This window comes from Cyrtonyx montezumae, unplaced genomic scaffold (genome assembly GCF_038088225.1).
Source record: "Cyrtonyx montezumae isolate F1298 unplaced genomic scaffold, pur_monq_1.0 scaffold_4, whole genome shotgun sequence".
Classification (NCBI taxonomy): Eukaryota; Metazoa; Chordata; class Aves; order Galliformes; family Odontophoridae; genus Cyrtonyx; species Cyrtonyx montezumae.
In genome coordinates this window covers 8,843,553-8,870,356 of record NW_027072045.1, presented here as the reverse complement: position 1 = coordinate 8,870,356, position 26,804 = coordinate 8,843,553, and the positions used below count along the sequence as shown (strand labels likewise).

At 46.8% G+C, this 26,804-nt stretch overlaps 1 protein-coding gene across 1 annotated transcript in view; it reads left to right on the top strand.

The window, feature by feature from the left end:
* Nucleotides 1-599: 599 nt before the first annotated feature.
* The window catches only part of ADRA2A (adrenoceptor alpha 2A), a 53,818-nt gene continuing 27,613 nt past the window's right edge, over nt 600-26,804 (top strand). Inside the window, exon 1 of the mRNA XM_065746645.1 lies at nt 600-2,366. Coding sequence (XP_065602717.1) covers nt 603-1,937 — 1,335 coding nt within the window. The 5' untranslated portion in view covers nt 600-602 and the 3' untranslated portion in view covers nt 1,938-2,366. The remainder of the gene's footprint in view (nt 2,367-26,804) is intronic.

Sequence of the window (26,804 nt, the reverse complement as noted above, 5' to 3'; positions counted from 1 at the left end):
ACTCGCGACGGCCCGAAGCAGCCCCACGGCGGTGTGTGTGTGTGTGTGTGGTAGGGGTGGGGGAAGGGGGAGTTCCCCGGAGAGACACGGCCGTGTGGGGAGGGGAGCCCACGCGGGACGGGGCGGCACGGCGCCGTGGGGCTGCGATGCTCGTGGGGAGCCGGGGCTGTGGGTGCTGGAGGCGGCGTGCGGGACGCGGACGGGGCTGAGCCTGTCGGTGCTGGAGGCGAAGCTGCGCGGCGTGTGTGTGTGTGTCTGTATGTGTGTGTGTGCGTGTGTGTGTGTGTCTGCCCGCGTCCGTGTGTGTGTGCGCGCACCGGGGGCAGCTCCCCACGTGGGGCTGACGCGGCAGCCCCGGCCTGATCCGGGGCTATAAAGAGGCTCCGCGGCGAGCGAGGCAGAGCAGCCTCCGCCGGCTGCAGCTCCGGCCCCGCTCTGCTCCGCGCCCGGCATGAGCCGCGCCCGCCCGCGCCCCCCCGGCCGCCGCCGCGCAGCCCCAGCCAGGGCGGCACCGCTGTAGGAGCGCGGAGCACCGCGGAGAGCCGGGAGCGGCGCGGGTGGGGCAGGGGGCGAAGGGCGGGGGTGTCCGCGCAGCAGGGTTGATGTTTAACCCGGAGCGCCCGTTCACGGAGAGGGGCCACTTCTTCTCCTCCATGGAGTACCAGCGGCAGCTGGAGGAGGAGGAGGGCTACCCGCCTCCCGGCGCCAACGGGACCTTCAACGACAGCGGGGCCGGGCTGGGATGGGGCATGCCGTACCCCCTGCACACCACCGTCACCCTCATCAGCCTGGCAGGCTTGCTCATGCTCTTCACCGTCTTCGGCAACGTCCTGGTCATCATCGCCGTCTTCACCAGCCGGGCGCTCAAGGCCCCCCAGAACCTCTTCCTGGTGTCCTTAGCCTCGGCCGACATCCTGGTGGCCACGCTGGTCATCCCCTTCTCCCTGGCGAACGAGGTGATGGGCTACTGGTACTTCGGCAAAGTCTGGTGCGAGATCTACCTGGCCTTGGACGTGCTGTTCTGCACCTCCTCCATCGCTCACTTGTGCGCCATCAGCCTGGACCGCTACTGGTCCATCACGCAAGCCATCGAGTACAACCTGAAGCGCACCCCGCGCCGCATCAAGTGCATCATCTTCATCGTCTGGGTCATCTCGGCCGTCATCTCCTTCCCGCCGCTCATCTCCATCGAGAAGAAGACTGGGCAGCAGGTGGACCAGTGGATGGCAGGGTGCAAGATCAATGATGAGAAGTGGTACATCATCTCGTCGAGCATCGGCTCCTTCTTCACCCCGTGCCTCATCATGATCCTGGTCTACGTGCGCATCTATCAGATAGCCAAGAGGCGAACCAGGGTCCCGCTGAACAAGAGGGCGGAGCGCCCGGAGAAAAAGCAGAACGGCTTGGCCGACAAGGAGGACCTGCCGGCCTCAGCCCAGCTCAACGGGGACAGAGCGGCCGGAGCTGGCGATGGGCAGGAGGGAGAGGTCAACGGCATAGACATGGAGGAGACCTCCTCCTCTGAGCACCAGGAGAACAACCAGCCCAAGAAGTCAGAGAGACCCCTGCGGGGAAAGACCAAGACTAAGCTGAGCCAGATTAAGCCTGGGGACACTTTGCCCAGGAAGACGGAGGAGGAGAGGAACACCAAAGGGTCCCGGTGGAGGGGCAGGCAGAACCGGGAGAAGCGCTTCACCTTCGTGCTGGCGGTGGTGATTGGGGTCTTTGTTATCTGCTGGTTCCCCTTCTTTTTCACCTACACGCTGACCGCGGTCTGCAAGAGCTGCTCTGTGCCTGCCACCCTCTTCAAGTTCTTTTTCTGGTTCGGTTACTGCAATAGCTCCTTGAACCCCGTCATCTACACCATTTTCAACCATGACTTCAGACGGGCCTTCAAAAGGATCCTCTGCAGGATAGAGAGGAAAAGGATCGTTTGAAGGACCCGCTGGAGTGAGCAGGACTAATGATTCAAGACTTTGCGAGAGAGTAAGGCATGGCTCTCTTGGGCTGTGCTTGCATGGGATGGTTTCCTTCAGCTTGTGAGCAGGAAGCCTTCCAAACCCGAGATGAGCCCACTGAAACGCCCAGCAGCAGCAGCAAGGAGCGGCAGGCGAGTGGAGGTCCAAGCCTGGCACTCGGTTCCCCAGGGGAGGATGGCTTTCGACTTGCTCCATTTACTCTGTGAGGCTTTTTTTTTTCCTTTGCCACAGAGTCTCTCAGTGGATATTTTCAGGACTGCTCGATTTGACTCTTTAAAGACAAACGACGTGCAGCTCCGTGAGATGGACAGCAAAGAGGGAGTATGCCCCTACAGAGTGTTGGCTTTTTATTTTATTGTATCCTTTTTTTTTTTTTTTCCCTCTTGTGTATGTAATTAATTTTACCCCCCTTGTAAAATACAGTATTGTATCTCTGAATCTGAATGTCTTAATTCTTGCAAGGCAAGCAGCTTTGAAACTGTGAATGCTCTAATTATGTTTGGCACCTGAAAGCTCCCTCTCTTCCCGCTCCCTCTCTTCCCTCTCCCTGAAACCCCTTACTCAAAGCCCACAAAGAGTTAGAGCAGTTCCCCCTGCCTGGCAAGTTGATAATATTACCAACATTTCCAATGTCCTGTTATTGTTCTTTTTTTTTTTGCTGGTTGGGGGGGAGGAGGCTATGAAGCTGAGATCATGCTCCCCACCAGACTAGCTTTTCTTTTTTCCATATTTCTTTTTTTCCCCTCTGTATCCTACCTGATTTAATTCGGTACGATAGGGGCTGAGCTGTAACTTCCGTGTCCCTACCATCCGGAGCAGAGCTGAGGAGCGGTTGCTGAGGCTCTTTCTCACGCCGTGCAGAGTTTGGGACCTGGCGAGCTCCCAGCGAGTTCCCCTCAGCTGATATTATACGGTACCAAGGCACCAAAGCGTGTTCAATGCTAACTCGGTTCCCCCACCCCCGACTGTAAATAGATAACATTTCAAAGCAGATGTCACCGCTCCGTATATCATGCTGTCTTGCTCCTATTGATTTTCTGATGTTTTAACTCCTGCTGCCTTTCCTGCAGACATGAGGGGAAGGACCGGGGGGGGGGGGGGGGGGGGGGGGGTTAATCTGTGCACAGAGGCGGTTCCACCGTTTGGAGAGAGGGAGAGTTCAGTTTGTGATCTGCCGCTCTCATCCGTCTTAGGAAATGCTGAGGCATCCCTCTTGCAGTCTCATACAGGGCAAAACTCTGGAATGGGGATCTGCCTGGCAGTTTCCCCAGTATTTTATAGTGTAAGCAAGCTTTTTAAAGTTAAAATAGAAAAAAAGTGTAAATATTGTGAGGTCGGAGCAGGAGGTACTGTTAGTACTGCTTTTACACTCCTCTCCTGAAATGTCTTTCTGCTTTTTCTGCTCAAAAGTAAAAAATCAAGAACAAACGTCACATTCCTGTGCCATGGAGAGATTTCTGGTGAATACTGAGAAGAAAAAGTTGCTGTTCTCCCCTCATAAATGTGTGGGCAAGCCTCCTATTGCCACAGATACAGCTCGTCAAGTAACGACAGATCGTAGCAATTGTTTGGAGAAAGCAAAGTTTAAGTCACTCGTATAGGATGGATTTGCCTTCTCTAGGGTTGTGTGGGGCATGGGAAGAGACTTCAAAGCAGTACCTTTTTACTTTTGGAAGTGTTTTGTTGATTTTGCTCTCTTCTGACTTTGTATTAACTTGGAGGGTGCCCGGATGCGCCCTGGGACTGGAGAGCAATGTTTACATTCACTTGCGTATTCAGAGTCAAATCCTCAGAAGGTGAGGAAAGCAAATAAACTGTGCTTTACTGTAAAAACAAACCAGAAAACACAAGCAGAGGTTGCTATAATGGATGATTATTTTTAATAAATAAAAGAGTGTTTACAGATCGAGCGTGAAAGCTTCTGAACAATCTGTTAGCGGTGTTCTATTTTTTCCAGCTGTCCACCGGTTCTGTTGTCATTGCTACAGGAACATTTTGGGAAAGGCAGTGGTACTTTCTGAAAGGCGTTGTTACACCAGGTAGGGAGCAATGGCTCGCTTCATCGCACGGGCAGAGTTAACAAATGAGTAATTGGTGTTTCTTGTTCTCCCCCCCCCCCCCCCTTTCATGCCATGGGAAGAGCATTCATGTATTTTGTGGAGAAAAGAGCTTAGATGTGATTTGCTCCTCAGAAATGCAGCCTTGCCCTGGTTTTGTTTCTCTCTGGGGCTGCCCAGCTGCAGAGGTTTTACAGCTGTTTGGTTGAGAAGGTTTGTGATAATTAGCTGGCAGACAGGATTAGAAGTAATTGGGCTGGAAGGCGGTATTCCTGCACATGTGCAGGAGTGCTCACCTGGCCAGAGTGGTTCACAGGCCAGAAGGGTATGATGGAGGCAGGCGTCCTGCTGTCCCCTCTGGCTGCAGGTAGACCTGCTGGCCTTGGCAGGTTTTCCCAAGAAGACCCCAGAGAGATGTAGGGGTTAGCGATCCATCAGCCAGACTTTCCCCACCCTCTGGCTGTCTGCTGGCTGAGTCTCTAGCACAGCCAGAAGAGTGTTTTGGTGGGTTTGGGGCCGATGGGCTGTCACTGTCCACAGCTAAAATATGGATGCTTGCTCCCAGTTTTCTATCAATTGCAAAAGCAAGGTGCTTTCAGGGTTATGTTCTTCCTGATTCCTTGTGGTCTAGCCCAGACAAATGAAATGCCCCAGGAGCTGTGGTGGGTGCAGTCAGTGACTCCTTCATCTGCCATGCAGAGCTGCCTGACCATCCCTGTGGCCAGCGTCTCAATTTCCACCATCCCCCTGCCTTTGCCACTTGCTGACTCTAGGATTTCATTTCCCTGAGCTGTAGAACATTTTGGTTTCAGATCTGTTTTGTGCCCTTTTTGTTGTCTGGGGGGATGTGCTCCAGCTGCAGGGCCCTGTGGGCTCTGTCACAGAGGTGCTGTGGAGGATGAGGAGTGGCCCTGAGGCACCAGAGCTGGGACTTGCCTCATGGCAGCCATCACCAAGGCATTCCCTGCCTAGCTGTCATCTCCCTCACCCCCATGCCTGTCTCACACCTTACCATGGGTCTGAGGCCCTGCTGCCCTGTCCAGGTCCCAGTGCCTGGTTCTTCGTTTTCCCACTCCCAAATCCCCCTCAACCAATCTGGAGAAAGCTGTCTCTGTGCTTTAGTTCGTTCCATGCAAATGTCACATTATGGAATTTCAGGCCTGAGAGACCCTGTGGGTTTCAGCCCCTGTCCCTCAACCGTGCTTTCCCCTCCCCACCCAGTATCTCTTGTTCCAGGGCTCGCTGGTGCTGGAGCCCCGTGATGTTTCTCTCAGGTTGGGTGGCTGGGAGGCAGCCGGGGAAGCTCTCTTCGTGGCTCTTTGTGTTATTTTATTTCTGAATATTCCTTGCTCTTTCACCACTGGAAAAGTTCAAAGTCTGCAGAGATTGCTCCCTGGGTTACCTGCAGTGCCCTGGCAGACGTGGAGCTGTGGCACCGCTCCCGCAGTGGAGCTCGCAGTGCAGCTGGTTTGTGGGGATGCTCTGCGAGGTGCCAGCTGTCTGCAGCTGCTGAGCCTTAGCACCAGGTCAGTGGAGAGCCAAGCCCTGCGGCACTCAGCTCGCAAATGGAGCAGATGCTGACCGCTCTGTGAACTGCAAGGGCAGCAGGCTGAGCCTCAGAAAGTCAAGGTGAGATCACAGCTGTGGGGAACACTTTATATCACACCTTCCCTGGGTGGAGCTGTGGTTCCTGAGCCTGGTTGGTCACAGGGTACAGTGGATCTGTGCAGAGGATGGCCGTGGGGCCCAGCAGAGCACTAGTTTTGGGCTTCTCTGCATGGGGAGGGAGCTGGGCACAGGTGTTTTACTTCTGACAGCCTGTGCTGATGCAGAGGTGCCTTCTGGGTTTTCTCCCACCTCGTGCCACGCCTATCTTTTCAGATCTGTCTTGGGTGTTGAGTGGAGATGCTGACATGCGAGCTGGTTGTTCAACATCCCCTCCTTCTGAAAGGACCATTTTGGGCATTTGAGCAGTCCTCCAGCAGTGCTGATTTCCCACATGGGACCACCAGTACGTGAGGCCAACATCTCACACCAGGGGCTGTTGAGGTGAGGGGAATGCAGTACCCAAACTCAACAAAGCAATATGAGGATAAACCAGAAATAGAACAAGAAGGCCTCTCCACTGCTTGAGCGGAGGCATAGGTGTTTGCCAGCCAAGGTGTGGCTTAAACTGGATGTTTTTCAAAGCACTTAAGCTGGCTCTGGGTTAGTCTGCCTGTGTGGTGGTCAACTCCATATTGATCAGGTTAGGGGATATCATATGCATGAGAGGGCTCTGATGTCCAGCATGGCTTCTATTTCAGGGAACACAGAGGAACAAGGACCCTTCCTGGGAAGCTCAAGGGCTGCTGGATATTCAGGGACTTCCTGGGGCCAGAGCTGCTTTCTGTGCTAAGGGAGAAATTCTGCCAACATGTGTTTCCCTTCAGCACTGCTTTCAGTCAGGAGGTCTCTCAAAAATGCGCTTTAAGTCAAATGCAAGAGTAATGGTGCAAGCGGGGCTCATCGGGAGGTGAGGTGAGCTGATCTAAACATTTCTCCTTCCCCATCTGCTGTTCTTGCAGCATCTGACCTGCATTGACTCAGACACAGCTGGGGCACGGCGTTAGCAGGAGCAGCCCTGCAGTCCTCCAGAGCTGCGGGACTCGCCTGCTGTAGAGTTTGTTCCCATAGATGAGAAACTTTTGTTTTTAATCAACTGCTACATGGAAAATTGATTGCTCCTTTGCTGATTGTAACAGTGGTGTTTTGCTGGGCCGTGACTTTTTGGCTTTTTTCCTGTTTGCTTTTCAATTACTCTCTACAGAAAAAAAGAACGAGCTTCCCACCACAGCCATCACAGAGAAAGCAATGCCTGCTGGAAGCTGCCTTGCCTTCATATACGTGTGTTGAGTTGCTGCAAAGCATTCAGCTACGTAAAAGCAATCCTGCACTTAGTATTTTCAAAGGCTGATGAAAATGACCAGTTAAAATGACCAGTATAAGCTGAATAACCTGACTTGCTTACACTGAAGGCTTTACCTCCACGGTTATCAGTTTGGCACTATTGTCTAGGGATGATGGAGATCCATCCATTCCATTTTGACCAGCAGTGTAATTGTTTTTATCAGTTTCCCACCATCCGGGTGGGATGGCTTTAAAGCAATGCAACGGTGAGGAAAAGAAGCTCAAAGCTGCTCTGCTCAACTGGATATGTGCTGAGTAAAGCAAGGTAAGCAGTGTTGTGTGCAGGGCAATCCTTCATTGCTGACTGCTCTACCAGGGTTAATTAGAAAATGAGTTCTCACTGGTGCAACTGGTGTGAATGGAGCTTGATCCAAATATGATTTCCTTCTGTGAAATAAGGCAGTTGTGGCTGCAGATGCAATGGTGGCAGAACTCACTTCATGGCCTGGTGTTAAATGGGAATGATCTGTTCCTATTTTAGCCTTCTCTCACCACACCCAGAATTGCCCTTCCTCCACCTCCATTCCTGCTGCATTGCCTGGGAGCATGCATTTGTGGGGGTACAAAGTCCTTGAAAAAAGAGAGGTTATGGAGCAGGGTCTGGAAATGTTGGTGTAAACCAGAGGGTTTTACTGTACATCCATATGCAGAAGATCCTGCCTTAGTGGGCTGGAGGAGTCCAACAAGGAGGTCAGCTATCTGCCACATTGCCACTAAGATCTTAAAGGTGGAAAAAAACCCTTATTCATTGCCATCTCTGTTGGGATGGTGTAAGCTGTCATGTTCAAGTTATCAAATGTTTGGAGGAAGAGGTGAGTTTTTAGCTGTTGTTTATTCAGACCAAGATTTAATTAATATTAAATAGATTAAATATTTGATGAAACAGCCTGAAATTAAATATTTAGCTCCCTCTTCCCCCCCAGATTGCGGCCTCAGTGGATGTTTGTGTGGGCATCTTCTGAGCATCAGGGAGTATTAAAGACCCAAGCTGCAAGGGAACGTCACCTGCAGATGGGAATTGCATTACTCTGGGATTCTTCTCAGTCTGCATGGGATTATGGCCATCTTTCTTACAGAGCTCTGTCCCAGTGGGACCTCAGTCCCACATGAGTGGTTGTCACTCTGTTTTTCTGACGTGTCCCTCTTGAACCAGCTGAGAGGCTCTGGGGTGAGGATGGACTTTCTCCCTGTGATAGGAAATCCTGCAACATGCATTGTGCTTTTTTTCCGCTATGGCTCCTGGTTATCTCAGCACAGGACTGTGAATGTGGCCATGTGAACAGCTGCTCTTGGCAGCACTGCTGCCAGCCAGCAGGTCCCCAGGAATGACCCTGCGTGGGTGGCTGTGGCTTAATTGGGGAAGAAAACAATAAAACTTAATGCAGTTGGCATTTCCCTCTTTGTCAGACCTGAGAAAGAAAACCACAGCAAAACCAAGCTCTCAGTCCTTGGCTTTTTGTTTGTAGCGCAGTTTGAAAAGGCCAGTGGTAAAGCAGAATATCTGGAAATTCATTGTGAACTGTGAGAGTGGTCTCGCAAATTAGACATGGGCCCCTTGGAGTGTGTTCTCGTACCTTTTGTGCTGGTTAGTTGGCGCTGGTTGGGTTATTTATTTATTGGATTGTGTTGTGAGTGCTTTATTGCCTTTGGAAGAATTAGGACTATGATCTCTACCTTCACCCTGCCAAGGCCTCTGTGTGTTACTGTCAGAAACCAGCTGCTAGGCCTTCAGAGAAGCCAAAATATACCTGCTGGTGAGAGGAGGCTGACAGAGGGCCTGTGGTTTGGTCAAACCAAAGATCTGCTTGGAGTTGAAGGTGCTGCCCACCTGCATGCTGACTGTAGTTCCCTATGGAAGAGAGGGGAATTCAAGTCACACTCCATGTAAACGAAATTCAAATATCTTATAAATATTGCAGCACCTTGCTTTATCTGTAAGAGCCTGGCACTGCTTTATAACCTAGAGTGACAAATCCACTCTGTTCCTGCAGGAGTAGATATGGTTTCGTTTGTTAGCACAAGGGTACTTAGTTAAATTATTTAGAATTTTTCCAGCACGTTAGAGCACACTGGATGGGCAGCCATGGCCTCTCAGCATAGAGAGCCACTCAGAGCAAAGAGGAAGATATATAGGTTGAGGGGTTGGACTCGATGATCTCTAGAAGTCCCTTCCAACCCCTACAATAATGCCACCCTGACACTGGGGCCAAGAAGATGGTCTTTGGGTCACCGCAGCTCCTCTTGCTTCCCAGACATCAGTGGCACCATGAGCAGATCACTGTCATCCATGCACGGCCCTCAACTCGGAGCTCCATCCACTCAGTAAGAGAAGTAGGCTATGGCTGAGCTGACAGTGTTTTTGCCATCTGACCTTTATGCAACAGGAGCCCGAGGAGAGTCTGATTAATGCTCTTCCAGGATTGGATTGTCTGATGCAAACAGTTTTAGAACTACGACTAGAGTGGGAAAAGAAACTTGGAAAAGACCCCATTTGGGATAAAAGCGAAGAAAGCTATTTTTTGCAAATACCAGTATAGCTTCTTCTAAAAATACTATCTTGAATGTCTGCTGCAGAATGAGAACCAAATGTGATTCTGAGCAGTCTAACACAGCTGCCACCTCATAAGAGGAGGAGGCTATGGAGACCTCACAGTGGTAGGGCGTGTGCGTGTGGGAACCCAGAGCCATGGGTGGGCACAGCCAAAGCTGTCAGCTTTGGAGAGAATCGGGCATGCAGGTGAGCAGGATTTGCCCATGGGCAGAAGCAGTATCAGTGGATGAGGGAGAAGATGGAATGATCCTTATAAGAGAGGCGAGATCAGAGCTGTCCTTCCGCTCAACCACTCATCTCCTTTTTGCCATCCTTCCCTCTCTGTGCCCTGCCTGAGACTCGCAGAAGCAGCAAGGTGGGTTTTGTTCTTCCTTTTCACGTATTTCTTTGCCTTGGCTTCCCAAGCAATTTCCTTCCTAAGCCAGTAGCTGTGTCAGTGCTGCCAACGCTGTGTTCAAAGTGAACTCAGGTTGCAAACACAGATGCTGATGCTAAAGCCCTGCGAATGATTGAAACCTGCAGGGTACCCTTTGGTATTAACTCAGAGAGTGTACAAGTGGGCTTGGAGTGTCTTCTGTCTGAAGTTCTCACTAATACAATATTAATCTCTGCTACAGTTTTGCCCTTTCCAAGCAGTGATCTAGAAGTCCTGTGGGTCTCCTAAAATCTTACAGGGGATTATTTTTTTGTTCCTTTGGAGCTGACAAATGTGAGTGTGTTTTATTTGAAACATGCTGAGCACTCTAAGCAGTGCAGAAAAATGCACTGTACAAAGTGCACACTTCTCCACCCCTGCCTGATAGTGCCATTTCATCTTCTGTGTGTCAGAGAAAGTCCTGCTTGCTGCCTTTTCAGCAGGAGAACATGGTGATAACGAGGAACTGAGGCCATCAGCCTTCAGAGCACACATATCGTGGCACTGGAGGCTTTCCTAAGTGACTTGGAGCAGAGTATGGCTCCACAGGGGAGATGTTCTCTTAGTCCTGCTTGATGAATTGCAATTCATCTGCTTCTGCCTGTGTGAAAATATGGATGATGTCATGATGGGACCGAGAGGTCCAGATCGCATCAAGAGTCAGTAAGACATGATCTAATGGAGGAGGTCAGTAGGTGTCAGCTACATTTCCCAAGGGGCTTTCTTGGGGTCTCACCTTGGTTAGTTCATTGCACAAATCCTTTGGTATCAAGTATCGTGCATCAGAGCAAGAGAAATGTAAGGTGGTGTGGGGAGGGCTGGGCTGCCATATCTACCCAGTTCCTTTGGCTGAGAGTGGTAAGGCACATTCTCACCTGGCAGCTCAGAGGATGCTCTGAGCCATTGCCTAGCAAGCTGGTCTGTGGGTGACTGGCCCAGGAACTCCTTCATGGGACTTAAGTAGACCCTGGAACATCCCGCATCCTGTGAGCTGGATGTTCTCAGAGAAATACATTCCTGAGGAGAAAAGACATTTCAGCCAAAGCCATGCCTCATCACGGGGAGAAAGCTGCAATATTCCTTTAAGCTGTTTTAAACAGATCGAATAAGTGATGTGAGCGCTGGGAGACTCTCAGAGCCCAGCTGGGCTGCCCCTCACTAAACCAACAAAACAGCGCCAGAAGGCGTTTTTCTTGTGTCATGTTTTGGTCCCGTCACTGGGTGTAATTTCTGTGATCGCTTTGTTGTTTCTGACTGCCTTGTTTGGGGCATGACGGGGAGGAAAATCCATCTTTCAGTAAATACTCTTCGAGCCACCTGCTGTCATAGCAGATTGGTGCACGCTTCTGTTTTCCCAGAAAACCAAAGCTGCGCGTCTGAGATGTAAGGTTGCATTGCTTACCTGACGCTGGCCTGGTCCTTATGAGATATGGATTTCCAGACAGGAGGAAGAGAAACATCCTTTGGCAAAAAACATCCCCGAATCCTGGTCTTTCTCATGCTCTGTGGGAGGAGAGGCTTCTGCACTTACCTGGGAAGAACCCAGGTGCTGTGTGCTCAGTCCTCCTCATGCACTGACATCTTAATCCTTTTGCCCTTTCGTATGAAATGTGTGTGCTCAGCTGCATTGTGGAGCCGTGGAGGGTTGCTTACTTGTGCTCTGGGTTTCCCCCCTTCTGGTTCTGTTCTGCAAAGGAGTGGCTAGAAACGTGCTCCCGAGGTTCTCAATGGCTATATCTATGCATGAAGCAGCTGGCTTCGGAGGCAAACACTCGCCCCTCTTTTATGCATGTCACAGATTATTAATGTATGGCATGGCCACAACGCATCTGGAAACAGCCCAGCTCTAACTGCTTGCTTCCTGGCCTTGTCACCAAATCCTTTCTGCCAGGTTATTTCTGCTCTGTATCTGTTTTCTTCTGGAGGAAATTTTTTTTAAAGTGACAGTACCCTCATGGATTTTGGCAAAAAAAAACAAACCAAACCAAAACGAAAAAAAAAAACAACCCACAAACAAACAAACCCAAACAAACAAAAAAGGAAAAATCTTCCTGGCAGAACCAATTCTTGTGATGGAGCAGCTGCTAGGGAAGAGAGCTCACAGCAGGGCTTCTCTCTGGAGGAGTCTGTAGGCTGAAGATCAGAGCTTGTGCTTCTACCCATCCTTGATAGCACAAGCTGCCTTCCTGTGGTGATGGCCAAATCAAGCCTGAAATGTGACATTCACAGCTCTAAATTAAACACATACAGTTTCACTTTGCATCCAGAATCCAGGCCAAGCGGATGATGCACTTGCAAGAAACCTCCTTGGTGACGTGATGGGTTGATCCTGGGCTTGAGGGATTCAGCCTTAGCTGCCAGCAAGAAGGCAAGCTGAATCACGTGGGGCACTCACTGTTGGCAGGTGGTGAAGAGAACTCCTGGCCAGCTCAGTGGGGAGCAGTCAGGAGTGGAGCTCTGGCCAGGGTCAAGAATAAGACCACAGAAGATGACAGCAGTTGCTTATCACCTGTCTGTATTATCACAAGCTGCAAGAATGGCGTGCTCTTAAGTTTCTTCTTGCTTGCTCCAAAAACTATGTCTAAGTTCGGAGAAAAGTTATTTTTCCTGCATCTTCCCATCTCCTTCTCTTCCCCGTTTCACGTTGCTAATTGCACCGGCAGGATGCCCTCCAGGCTGAAGACTATTCTGGGAGCAGGGTGAGAGGAGGGTGCTGAGAGGGAACAGCAGGCTGTGCATTTTCCTTTTCTAACTTGATTTGCCCATGATTAATGCACGTGGAAAATAATCAGTGCATTCAGCTTAATTCCATTCAAATTATTAAAGAGATTAGAGCACAGAGAAAAGAAGAGACTTTTCCTATTTGATCCCATTTTTAGGAAGGAGACTGGATGTTGTGTGAACTTGGACAGGTGATGTTAGGCATCTCATATTTAAAGCAGAGAGTAAAATTTGTCACTGACTTTTTTTTTACCTTTTATTTTTTTTTTGGGGGGGGGGGGGATCTGGAAAAGGCAATGTTTGTGGTGATGTTGATTTCAGACACTAGGAAAGGTAGAGAGGGATTCCTGACCCTAGCAGACCTGCCCCTGATGGGCTGAGAGGTTTGTGAGGGACAGAAGCAGGCTATCTGCTCCCATTATGTACTGCAGAAGTCTTACCTTTGGTGTGCACTTTGCTCATTCAGTGACTCTTTACTTTGGCTGATGTACTGGGGTCAGCTGAGCAACCTTGAGTGCCCCTTACGCCCATCTCCAAATTGATTTTGTGTAAACCTAGGTCAGATATATCATTAGATCATAGAATCCTTTGAGTTGGGAGGGACCTTCAAAGTCCATCAGGTCCACCCCCCTGCTCTGAACAGGAACGCCTCCAGCTCCATCAGGTGCGCAGAGCCCCTGCAGCCTGACCTTGTGTGTCTCCAGGGATGGGGCACCACCACCTCTCTGGGCAACCTGTGCCAGAGCATAACCACCCTTTAAACTAAATAGTAAAATATTGGCTTACTGGAGAGATTTTCGTATTTCTCCAAATTTTACAATGTGCTAAATAAAACACAGAAGTGACTGATACAAAAAAAAAACATTAGCAAATCCTATTCTGTGATTATAATTGCATTCCTTTCTGATGCAAGAAAATATGTTGGCCGCTTTTCTTTAATTGTGCTTTTTTATTACTTTCAATTTGCATTTTTATTTATTTTCCATTTCTGACAGTTCCCATTTACCAAAACAAAATTAACACTCCTTGTCCCTGCTGAGTTTACCGCTGCTGATTTTTCTTTTTTTTCAGTTTTCTAATTTGGCAAACAGTGGCTAGAGTTTTAGCATGGTGTGCTCCTACAGGTGCCCATGTCTGATTAGAGAAATTGTTGCCTATAACTGCTCAGTTCTGGAGTCCACAATCTCATTGAAAATAGAGACAGGGATCTTTTCATCTCTGGATCGAGCTACCAAGAGTAATTGGGTGCTATAGCATTTAGGAGCCAGACTCTTGGGTGTTGCTCTGCCACAGCAGAGTGTGAGGTCTGGGATGCTCTTGCTTTGCTAGAGAGCTGGTGGTAGTGTGGGTGGTAGTGTGAGTGTCAGCTGCCTTTTGGGACATGACAAAGCCTTTATAGTGGTGCATCAAGGGAGCAACCCCTCCACCACTGGGACTGCTGTGGTGCTGGTGGGGTTACAGGTGGGTTTTGCAGTGTGAAGCTGGGAATGATGCTGCTGTGGCCTTCCCCAGGGGGCTGGGGCAGATTTCTGGGGGCATCATGGTTAGGTTTCTTCTTTCAGATGCTTTGTGATGATCCATTTTGACTACAGAATGCAAATTTGCCTTTGCTTTTGACCCATCCTTGCCAGTCAGGGTACTAGACCTGACTTCTGGAGGCTCCTCTTCTGGCAGAGTAGGATGAGAGGCTCTGAAGAACCTGTGTCCTTCCCCAGCTGCTCTGGGACTGAAGCTTTGCTAAGCCAGCTACAGCAAAGCCAAGCTCCAGGACCTCTGAAGAAGTGTCAAAGCAGGAATTGTGTTTGGCTGAGAGCTGAGAAACAGGCTGAATATTTTTCTCCTGTCAGGACAACTTCAAGGATGTGCAGTAGGTATGGGAATTTCCAAATGGTTCCACTATCTCTATAGGGAACGTTGGTCCAGTACTTGCCAACTGTATCTGAAGGGTGAGTTGTTTTTTACTGGAGAAACCTGCCCTCGCAAGATAAGCCCTGTTGACTTTTTTTCTTTTCTTTCATGACAAGCACAAGAGCCTGCAGTGGTCACAAGATCACTTCAGCAACTCAAGCGGCTTGTTGCATTGTTTGTAAAAGCCCAATTTTCTTTCTGAGGAAAATCAATACAGCTCATTACTTACCTGAGGAAAGATCCCTATGTCAAGCAGCTCCTCGTTCCACTGGAAGGCAGCCCCTGGGGAGGTTCAGACACTTTTCCTAGGATGGACATCAGGCTGATAACCTTTGTCTTAAATTATCCTTTCTGAACCCAAACTGCCCCACTGAGAAGTCTGATCAACTTCCCACAGGCCACTGAGAAGCTGCTCAACAAGTGAACACCACCCATGTTGAGCAAAATACATCCTGGAAAAAAAACCAACAAAACACAAGACTTTTTTTACAGCTGACATAATGACTATAACTTGTCATGCTGCTGTTTCTATGTTTAATCCTTTCTTCTGGGCTCCAGCCACGTCATTTTTGGCTTCAGTGCTCGGAGGTGGGACTTAGTGCTCTGAGGCTGATAGCCAAATGCTCTTTGTAAAGCCAGTCTTAAGTGGTGAGATCAAGCTCAAAGGCTTGGATAAACTTACAGTGCATTTAAGATCTTTCCACAAGCCTTTTCAAAGGCTGCCCCAGGAGGGAGGGAGTCACTGAACCCAGAGGTATTCAACCATGGAGATGTGGCACTAAGGGATGCGGTTAGTGGGTATGGTGGGGGTGGGTTGGGATTGTATTTGGTGATCTTAGTGGTTTCTTCCAACCTTTATGATTCTGTGACAGCAGCTTTGGAGGGTGAGAGAGTTTGGGACTATTGAGTAGACAGAGCCTTTGCCTTTGATGTATATGTAAAGCAAACCAGGTAAATTCTGTCAAGCAGGATGCACCTCATGAGCTGTCCTTAAGGCCTTCTTCCAGTTTGCAGATCATTTCTGGTTGTATGGGCTGTGAAGAGACCAAGTTGCTTGTATTACCAGACTCCTCTGGTGTTTGATGGTGGTTATGATTACAGTGTGTATAACATTATTATTTGACTGCAATCACAATAGCACGGGTGGTGTTATGCCTGACTAGCTTATTAATCATCTGGAGCAATGAGCAAATCTTCCACTTCTTTTATGATAATTAATATGTAGAGCCAGATCACAGTTGGCTGAGTGTGAAAGTGATCACGGCAAGCTGAGAGCTGTTTGACACCTTAAGGCTCCAGGAGGATAAACTCATGGAGCTGCTGGGACAGTTTTTCCCTCGTTGCTGCAACGTCTGGATTCAGGTGGGTGTCTGAGCTGCTAGAGACAAGTTGGTCCAGTTGGAGTTACAAGGGGATGCTCTGGTGTGTAGTAAAGCTCAGTAAAGCCTTGGCCAGAGCCTCTGGACCATCTTTTTCTTCCAACACTAAATTTTTTTTTCAGCAGTCTCTTCATATAGGTGTGTGTAGCTCAATTACACTGATCATTACCAAAAACCATGCTGTGCTTTTTAAAAGGTCTGGCTTTGAGGAAAAAGCTATTTAAGATCATGGGATATAAAGCTCTTTCCTCCTTGCAGTGGTTAACCAAAGAGCCTTATGCCAGCATGTCTGTAGCTATCCAGGAGTGAAAGGAGGAGAGAAATTCATTAGTATGATCCCCCTGCTGTGCTGGGGACCTGCCATCATGGCTTAGTGCCACTGTTGTCTCCAAGCAGGTGAAGTAGCTTTCTGACTCTCCCTGCAATCTGGGTCATATACGTTCTGCCGGATTGTCTAAAAGTAAATCATGGGCTTGCTTGTGGGAATTTACAATTCAAATCAAGAGTAGTTGCAGCCTCCCTCTCCCTCATATTGTGATTTTCTTTCCTCTCCTGATACAGCAGTGATCAAGATGAAACATTAAATGTCCTCCACAATGTAATTATATCTGGTTGGTTGCAATCAATTCTCTCTGCCTCGTGCAGTTTGCTTCTCCTTTCCTTTCCCTTCCTGTAAGAGACATGGGGCTGATTCTCATCTCCCCTGTGGGCTGGAAAAGAGACACAGCCAGCTCCCACATGAACCCACCCGCTTAAAAGGAGCAACTTATGGAAATGAACACTCATCAAAAGCCCCAAGCAGTGCACAGAGTGCGGAAAATGCAACTAAGCTCAGATTAAGGAAGAAAGAGATCAGAGCCCTTCTTTATTTTTCTACTTTACACTCATTATGCACCCACATCAACATATTTGGGTCAGAGAAAGAGATAATGGCTCTATTCGCCAAAGATAACCTGGAAAGTTTGTTGCAGAGAGACTGAGCTCTAGTTTTCCTAATGCCTTAAGCAATGCTTTAACCAGCAGGCCACAGCTGAACAGTGGTTTCCAAATCTTCCAGGAAATTATGTGTTTAAGAATTCTGTGTATTTAAAGATAGTCTTGTCCTGAGCATAGGTCTGGAAAGGCTTTATGAGTCAGGAAAGTCAGATATGGTTGAACCCTGCAGGACAAGAGCTGTGTTACCATTTGTATTAATGTAATTCTGGTTGCATTGCACTTGGAATTTTATCACCACAGGTTGAACGCGAGATCATGTTCACATAGCATCAGGCAGGAGACAGAAAACCCTGAGCAGAGCAGCCCCCAGCCTGCAGCTCTGTCTTTCATTGCCTCTTTCCTGGTGACCTTCAGCCCCTCCTGTAAAAGGGATGTATTAGGACTACAACACACTTCTTTAAAAATGAATCAGATCCTTCATGATCCTTTAGTCTTTGCCTTACCTACTGGAGCCTTACAGATTGCTGTGTTTACAGCTGCTCCCACTGCTAATGTCGCTTTGTTTATGATACAGAAAAAAAAACAACATGTCATTTGTTATTTTCTGACTGCTAGTATTACTTCACTTGTTTTATATTTTTTTCTACATCCATCTAGTAGACCGGAGATAACTCAGATGAAAAGGAGTCAATTATGTGGTGCCTGGGATACTAGAAGTCTGGACTTTATGACCCAGGAAGTTTCTCTCTGCACCATGCTCCCAATTTGTTGGATTTTTTTTTCTTTAACATCAACAAATAAAACAACATATCCTGGATACTCTGCAGGCAATTACACTTGGCTTATTTGCAGTGACTGGCTTGGAAGATACTAAATCTCCAAGACTTCTGAATTTTAAGTTTATATACATTTTACATGTCATTTTAAAATTAAGGGTTTTTTTCACCTTTTTTTTTTTTTTTTTTTTTTTTTGCTTTTTGCTTTTCATTAGAATTTGAAATCTTGCTTGCACCAGATTTTTGGTCAAATTCTGAAATGAATCCAAGCCAGGAATTTTCCATGTTTCTGCTTGAGGAGAGCATGGTATTTTACAAAGCTTTCTTTCCCACTCCATGCTTGGTGAGCCTACTGCCATTCATACCAAGAGGAGAAAAATCAGGTCAGCGCTGAGTCCTTGGGAGCTCTCTGCCAGAGCCTGCTGGGACTGTCGAACAATTTGTCCAACAGATGAAATTTATCCCTGCTGTATTGCTGTTGGCTTCAGGAAGGTCTACACCTTGGACAAAAGTCTCCTGCCAGCGTGATTGCAATGCTTAACTCTTCCTTCCTGAGCAACATTCTGCCTAGAATGGTGAGCAGCCAAGCAATAACTGTGCTTATGAGACTTTCACATTTTTACGGGTTTTATTTTAAAGTTTCTCTTCAACTTACATGTTTAAGTATTAGAATGTACTGAGAAGCAGGCTTGAAGTAAAGTCACCGTTCTTTTTGACCAAGTAGAACAATAGGTCTGGGAGAAATTGTAAGGGCCTGGGGGAGGCACCTTGCCCTCTCCCTCAGGACTGCACTCATCAGCAGTCACCTTCCTGCAGGGACACTTTCTGGGAGGTAAGTGAGGGAGAGCTGGTCTGCAGACATCAGCCTGCAGGCTCCAGGGCTGCTACCCAGCAGACTTCTTCAGAAAGATATATTGCTGAAGGGAAAAAATGACAAGAAAACAAGCAAGCAAATGCAGAATATGACGGGAGTAGCCTTAAGTAAGTTATCTTAAGTGAACTGAAAATCCTTTTGCTGTTTCACCTATTTTAAACAGTCCTTATTATCAATCTTCTTTTAACATATAATAAAAGTGAAAGAAAACACAACACAAACCCCTTTTCTCCTGCTGACATGTTTCCAGGAGGTAGAGTGGATTTTAAGCTTTAAAAAAAAAAGTAAATAAAAGTTTATTTATAAAGATAAATAAAATCCTGAGGGCAGGAATTGATCAGTGTGGAGAGTGGCAGGTAAAAGTAATGCAAACACTTGCTATAAAAGCACTGGATGCAGTAATTCCCACAGGCACCAAAGCTGTTAGCTAATCAGATGGTGAATGCACCATATGGTTCACTGCTTAGTTAAAAAGAAGACAAGACTGAGAAAGGGAGGAAATCTCCAAGAATCCAGGCAGCAAGTGTCAGACTTCCACAGTGGGGCTCTCTGGAAGAGGGGGAAGCCACGGCCGAGGCTGTGACTCATTCATTAATTAGCAGGGCTAATGGCACTGGGGGCCTGCTGGCTGGCTTCATGATGCAACCAGACACGTGGCCATGTGCTGCTTCACACACACGTATGTAATATATAGTTAGATTATATATATACAATTATACAATAAATTGTATATATATAGGTAGATTATATTATGCTCCTATATGTAGGAACTGTATTGTACATCTCATAAATTATAATTTATTACGGTTGCATTATAAATTCTGTTTCCTATACATGCAGGTTCAGATCAAGTGCACAGAAGTGCTGAAGTACTGCCACTGTCTCACCAGGTTTACAGGCTAAAGGTACCATAAAATGAGGTAAGATCGTCTCCTTGCTGTCTACTGCTCACTGATCCTTCATCGTTAAACTGACTGTTAAGATGATGTCAGTTATCTTTGCAAGCTCTGGCACCTGTAGGACTCCCTTTATGCTGGTTCAACTCATTAATCTGCTAAAAAAATCTCCTATAGCAGGTAAAAAACAAAAGTGGTTAGTTTTGGGCTGAGTTCATGAGCAGAACTCACTCCTGGTTTTGTTGCATAGGAAGAATATTTCCTTCCCAGCATGATATGGAGCTGGGCTGCAGGCTGCTTGGGAAGTGGATGAAATGCACAACTGTAAATACTGGGGAGTGCAAAACAGTGGTCAAATAAAGGAATTGGTTTCTTTTTATGCATCTGATAGCACCTGACTATCTGTCACGTTGGGCTGTTTGTTTTTCCTTAGATTTGTATCTCCTAGATCTGGTTTGCTATTTGTTTTTTCTTTAAGCAATTACTTGTCTGTGCTTAGTGTTTTAAATACACCTGCTGCGTGACTGCTGGTCTGGTCTGGTGTGGTGGTGAAGGGAAATATCTTCCCTGCAGGGGAGGGGCTCTGGGCTGCCCCAGCCTTCTTGTGGGGCTTAACCCTTGTGGATGAGTCAGGGCTGGGCACATCCCAGCAGGACCCCAGCGAGGAAGCATCTCTGTTGGTGCGCATGTACAGCTTCTTCACTCAGATGTGTCTTGTGATCAGGTTGTCCACTGGGAAGCCTCATCTAGTGCCTGAACTGATGGTTGGCATCACTGACTGCAGCAGGGGGTTGGAACTAAAGGGTCTTTGAGATCCCAAGCCATTCCATGATTTTATGAGTCTATGAAAGTGTAGTATAAGGTACTGAGGCTTGATGCAAGGATGTCTGACTTCTTGGCCGTGAGTGCTCCTGACAGTGGTGGTTTTCCTTTGTTCAGCCCTCGGTTGCCCTCCTCTCTGCTACCAAACCCCCTCCTTTGTTTTACTTGAAACCCCTGAGAACCCCACCAGAATGCTGTGTCCCTATTGCCCTATCCAGCTGCCTGCTTTATCTTTCTGCAGAGATACCTAGAGGAAACTGCTTCTCCTGGACTTCAGCCCAGGAACCCACCTACGATCTGATTCAAGCGCAATCATTAAAGACTAATGATGCTCCATTGTCTTGAATTATATCTAGATTGTACAGTGTAGCGGAGGCCCATCAAACTAACCATAAATGAATTTAGTCAGCACAATAAGCAGTTTAGCTAAGCTAGCATGGGGCTGTTAAAGGGTAATTTACCCCTTCTAGAAACAGATCAGTAGAGATGAATCTTAAGAAAAAAAAAAATGAAGAGAAGGCTCTTATTTTATAATTACAATTTTTGTAGTCCTAGAGTGAAAAGGATACTTTACTTCTGTATCTAATCTGTAGGTAATATTCAATATAGTTACACAGACGTGGTAGATCAGTCCATGGTCAATGAGGACGTCCAGTTTGATACTGGAAATAGGAGTATTATTTTTAGGGGCAGGAAGACTTATAGATGTTTTGTCCAAGGAAATCCTCATGTGTGAGAATTGGTGAGCTGGATAGGAGACAGCATGCAATCAGATTGTGGGAGGAGCTGATTGAGGTCATGGCTGCAAAAGCAAGTCAGTGATGTTACCTGGGGTGAAAGATAACCAACCAGTCAGGCATTCTGGGCAGCAAAGGAATTGATCTCTTCCTTTCCCACTTCATTAATATTCCCCGTGATTCCTCCATCTGTCATAGTCTGCATTTGACGTGGAGGGATGAAATCATCACCTTCATCGTTTCCTTTCCTACTCTGAGAACTGCTTGTGCTTTGTTTAATTAAAATACACTGTGGATGATTTCAGGATTTATTAATACTAGGATTAATCCAAAGCTACTGTTTGAAGAGCACATTCTGGCACTTTTGACGAGGTGCTTAAGGTAACACTGGTCTCTGGTGTAAAATCTGGGCTTGAAGACAATGTGGCAGAACTGTCCCCCTGTGCATTATCCCATCATTGGACAAGTCAGGGGCTCATCTTCATTTAAATGGATGATGGAAGAAAGCAAAGCTGAAGCACTGAGCACCTTATGGATCAATGTACAATGGACATCTGTGGATTTTAGGAAAGACTTCTCCAAGGCTAAAAAGGCTGTGAAGCTGAGAACCAAAGAGCAAAAGACTGACTCACTGCTGCCTGAATTATAAGCTGAAAGACCAAGAGCAGAAACGCTGCAAATACAACAAAACTCCTTTGCCAGGCAGTCTAGCATTATGAGAAGCAGACAACACAACTTTTCTCCAGATGCATACAAATGGACAGCTTGACCAAAGCAATAGATAAGAGACCATAGTTTAGTGCTGTTAGAGTCTACTCTATCCTTCAGCAATGGCAAAGACTATGTTTGGTCATGAAATGTGGACTTGTCACCACATTCCAAGTGCTGACTGCAATTATGGATGCAGTACATCTCTTGCTAGGACATGTGGTGGGAAATTTCCATGTAAAGATTCTTTCTTGTCTTATGCCCTGAGCCAAGGAAAATAGAGTACTCGGGAAAGGAAATCTCATAGCTGAAAGAAATGAGCTTGTGAATGAGTGGTCATGAAGCTGGCCCTTCACATGGGTGGGAGAACTGGATACAGGCACTGGACATAGTCCTGCCCTTCAAGTGGCTATTTTTGATCCTATCTCTAAGTAGAAGATGGAAGAAGCTGTGAGTGCAGAAGAAAGAAGGGAAAGGAAGAGAGGATAGAAAGACAGAAAGAAACAAAGGGCAGAAAGAGAGCACTCTTTAAAGAAAGGTTTGCATCAATTCCCGTTTTACTAGAACAAGACAGTCAAGTGCAAAAGTCTTGATGAGAATTCATTACTCCTAGCAACCTATGGCAATTAATCTTCTCTGCCAGCAATACCTTATGGCAGTGTCCAGCTTGTGGCTAGAGCTCTGCATGCTGGAATGCAGAGAAGAGACATAATAGGGTACAAATACTTGCATTATAGATGTTAAGAAAATTGAAGAAGATGAAGACAGTGCCATGGGAAACAGAACAGTTAAGTGGGAAAGGGGAGACAACAGATTGCTGGCAGAGATTAATCCTTCTGGCAACAAAGTTCAATACTGCATCCACAGGAGAAAACACCTCTTCCAAGAATGGCAGATACTCTCCATCTCTTTTTTCATAGCTCATCCTCCTTGTGTTGCTACAGGAACTCTCAGTCATAAAGCACTTTATTAGCTCAGTCCTTAAATGCTCCAGAAAGGAACAACCTGGCTGAGCAATCCCTACTATTCTGAAATAGCCCAAGAAATGCTGAGTCTGGTTTACACCAATAGCTCTATAAGCTTTTTCTCACTACTACAATGAAGGGTGCTGGTATTTATATAACAACCTAAGAAAGTGTTTTTTCTCACCACGCTTTTTTATCCTCTGCATTCAGGGACATTCCAACTGTTTTCCTAGGGAAAAAAAAAAAAAAGAAAATATCCTACCACCCACAGATAGCAAACTTAGTCCCTCAAATCCCTCCACACTCAAGGATACCCTCCAGTGTGCCTCGTGGCTCAGGGTCTTCAGACCAAATCAGGGATCAGAATCTAGATTTCAATAACAAAGGATCTTCAAAGGGAATGCCTGATCTTTCACTCTGATGCTCAGGGAAATCCACTTAAGGGCCCTGCTACTCTCAGCTCTGGCTATTGAGGCTGAGAGAGGACTGCTCTCTCATAGAGTGCACCCTTTAGCCACTCTTGATCAAAGCCTGGATCAAAGCCCGGCAGTTGGTATCCATCCAGAATCAAACAAACAAATGCAGGTGAAGAAATGAGATTCTGAAATTTGCCCTTGGGTAGTCAACGTTGATACAGGATCAACACTGTGATTATTCCCAGCCATTAAATCAAAACTGAGAGGATAAATCCCAAATGTAAGAAATTAAAATCAATAAACTCACCGAGTTCTCCATGTCACAGTTCAGTCTCATAAAGAGATACAACCACTAAATCCCTCCAGTGCCGCTCTTTCACAATTGCACACATTAAGAAAGGGGAGGAAAGAGTTATATGAAACATTTGGCTGGGTATAGGAATCAGTTATATTAATGATGCAATATCAAAAGGAAATATTGTCTCATTTAGAGATCTACCAGCTACAGTCACTACAATACTCCCCAAAGGCCGGTAACTATTCTCACAGATGCCTAGAAATTAAGAATTATACTCTCACTACATTTAATATCCTAGCTGTACTTTCAGAGATCATCTATCTTAGTAAAGCTTTGGGGATCTAATTCAATTGCTTTCAATCTGCCACTGCTGATTTATAAAACATGCATCCTTCTAACGATACAGTGTTCCAGTAGATCTCCCAGAAGCTGGAAGAAGAACTGAGGTTATTCTCTCTCCTGAGCGATGAACAAGACTCAGCTGATCAAGCCATTCCCCTATGACTGCATCCTGTCCTTAACTGTCTTGTTTTCAAAAGAAAGGCATACCAAAAAAATGCACCTGCCTCACGCTGATCAAGGCATGCAGCAGGACTGAAACGTACTCGCCTTTAATGCTTTGAGCTGATTGTTCTGCTAAAATGGACAGCTCACACAGCTAGCAGCATCTGCCATGTGTGATACCCGTGTGCAAACAGAATAATTTATACTAGATTATTAACAATTAACATCGATGGGGCAACTTTACCAGGAATCCCAGAGTAACATCAGATTGACAAGCTGTGTGAAGACAGCTGAAATGCAGCCTTCCCTCAGCTGAGACATCGTAGCGCTTGGGGACATCATGCGCATGTGCTTATGATAAAATATCAGCATTTGAATTTGGGGGAAAAAAAAGAGTCAATATGAAACTTCTCAGCACAATTCCTGTGTCATTTCAACATTCTCACGCATGGGAGCAAGCCCAAGGGTGTGACACAATGGGCAGCATGGGAAGGTAAGGTCTCAGAAAGTACTGCAAAGTTGGTGGAAGCAGCACAAGAACCCAAGGAGGGGATGCTGGTGGTCTCAGGGATGGGCTGGGTGGGCTGCAGAGCAAGGAGGTGGTGGTGGTGGTGAGAGGGGAGGCACTGAGCCTCCTTTGTCTGCTAAGCCTGTAAGCACATTACTTATCTAAGCTGGGTTCCCACAAAGCAATTAAAAATATTAAAAGTATTACCAGCGCACTCAACCTGAAGGCCAGATGTACTCATCTTGAATTTAGTACTCGCATGCTCAAAATTAAGTGTATACTTAAGGGCCTTTCTGGATGAGAATGCTAACTGATAGGCAGCATGAAATGTCAGGCTGACAAGTGCTTGTAAGTCTTATCAGCTTCCTATGGAAAGCAATTGGTGGTGCCTTTCAGCTTTGAAAGCTACTTCCCTCAATAGTCTGGAGTGTATTGTTCTTCCGATTAACAAACCACAAGATGGATTTCTTTCCAAACATCTGATGCCTTCTGAATAATTTTCTTAATCAAAATGAACAAGCAGGAAGCACATATTTTACCATTGTTGCTATGATACTGTGAATTATTGCCTTTTTTACTCAACTACTCTTTGTGGTTTTGTTCAGTGCTAGGAAGTGCACTAAGAAATCATTCTGGAGAAGGGTTTAATGTGATACTATAGGAGCTTGGATTCAGCTGTCTACCAGATGCTGAGTCATAAAGAAGGAGAGGGATGTTTCAGAGGTAATGGATTATGGATAAAGTTTGTAAGATTCAGTAGTTATTTTTATTAAAAATGGGTGATTTATGTCAACAACTGTTCTTGTTTGCCTAAGATTGCTGTCAGCTAAAATTTCTGGTCATTGTGGGAGAGCTTCTGGCTCTGGCATTGTACCAGCTGCGCAGCTGCTGTACATCTTAGGGCAAGAGGGAGATAGGCTGCAACACACACCGGTACATGTAGTGGGGAGAGATGTGCTGTGAGTCTGGAGAGGGGATGAGGGCAAAAGTGGAAAAATCTGAACATTTCTTGATTAAATCCACTGTAAAGATGAAAAACCAGCACAGATCAACAGCAGAGCCATGCAGGGAGAAGTGCAGCTGTATGGCATCACTAACCAGGAGTGAGATGTGTGTCACAGCGCAGCTCAGGGCACTCCCAGGTGCTGCCAGCACTGTGAACCTGCTCTCTGCCATCGGCCCTCAGGGAAGCAGCTGCTGCAAGGGGAGATGGAGCTTTTCACTCTGCCTCCAGTTAGTGTCAGGTTCAAGCCATGTTGCTGCATTTCTCTCTCACACTTGCGTGCACACAGACAAAATGACAATGACAACAAAACGCAAGATGGGAAGAACTGCTGTCATGAGTTTCTTGGCTAGCATGTGGAAGATGGGGAAGAGAATTGACAGGAGGAGGGCAAATCTTTCGTAAAGAATAACAAACTAGAAAGAAAAACAAAACAGAGTCTCTCCTAAGGCTAGAGATAGTGGGAAGAAAACAGTGTTGAGGGAAGGGGGGGGGAAACTAAAAAGAAACCAAAGGAAAGCTGGGTAGATATTGTTGCTGCAGGATCACAGATGTGACTGCTGTGTGCTAATTGCACTAGGTTTATAATAAGCATGAAACTTCAGCCCTGATTGCATTCAGGGGCTAAGATCACGTTCCAGAGCACTTGCTGGAGAAGGCTGTTTTACTACTAAGGTGCTTAGTGATTGATGGGAAAGAGGCTGGTGGTCACCATGTCCATTTTCTAACAGCAGCAGCAGCTGCCTCAAATACAGAGTATTTGAGTAGTATTTGTGTAGAGTGTTTCCTGGCTGAACAGCTCTACGTAAGCACACTTTTAATTTCTGTTGGAGAATTGTGAAGCTAAGCCCTCATACTGACCAAAGATGGGAGTGGAGGTGGGTGAGCTATCTGGGGACAACTGGGAAGAGGAGAAGGGATAGGAAAATGGATGGGGAGAATCACTCTGGCTGTTAGCTGTCTCTGTGCATGCAGAGAGCATCATTTACAATTTACAAATGCATTGTAGAGACCTTTAAAATATGTATCTGACAAGAATGTTTTTTAAAATAAAAGGCATTCTCTAATTCTGCAATAAAGGAGCAGTATAAGTTCAAAGATGACCCTGGGGGCTGTGTGAGGTTTCCCTTGCTACTCTTGTGTTTGCAGCACAGGGAAAAGAGAACTGAGGGAGCTGCAGTCACCAGTGCCACATGGGGTTGCTGAAGAATATCCATGACTGGGAGAGGAAAGGCAGTCTGTCCTGAGCAAGTATGTGGAGAAAACACTGACTCAGAGGGAGCTTCACAGGACTTGGAGGGAGGCTGGACTCACCTAAGAAGAAAAGGCAGATTTTGAAATGGGAGCCAACTCCGGACCAGTTTCAAAGTGTAAAATGTGCCCAACCATGTTTTCTTTTTCA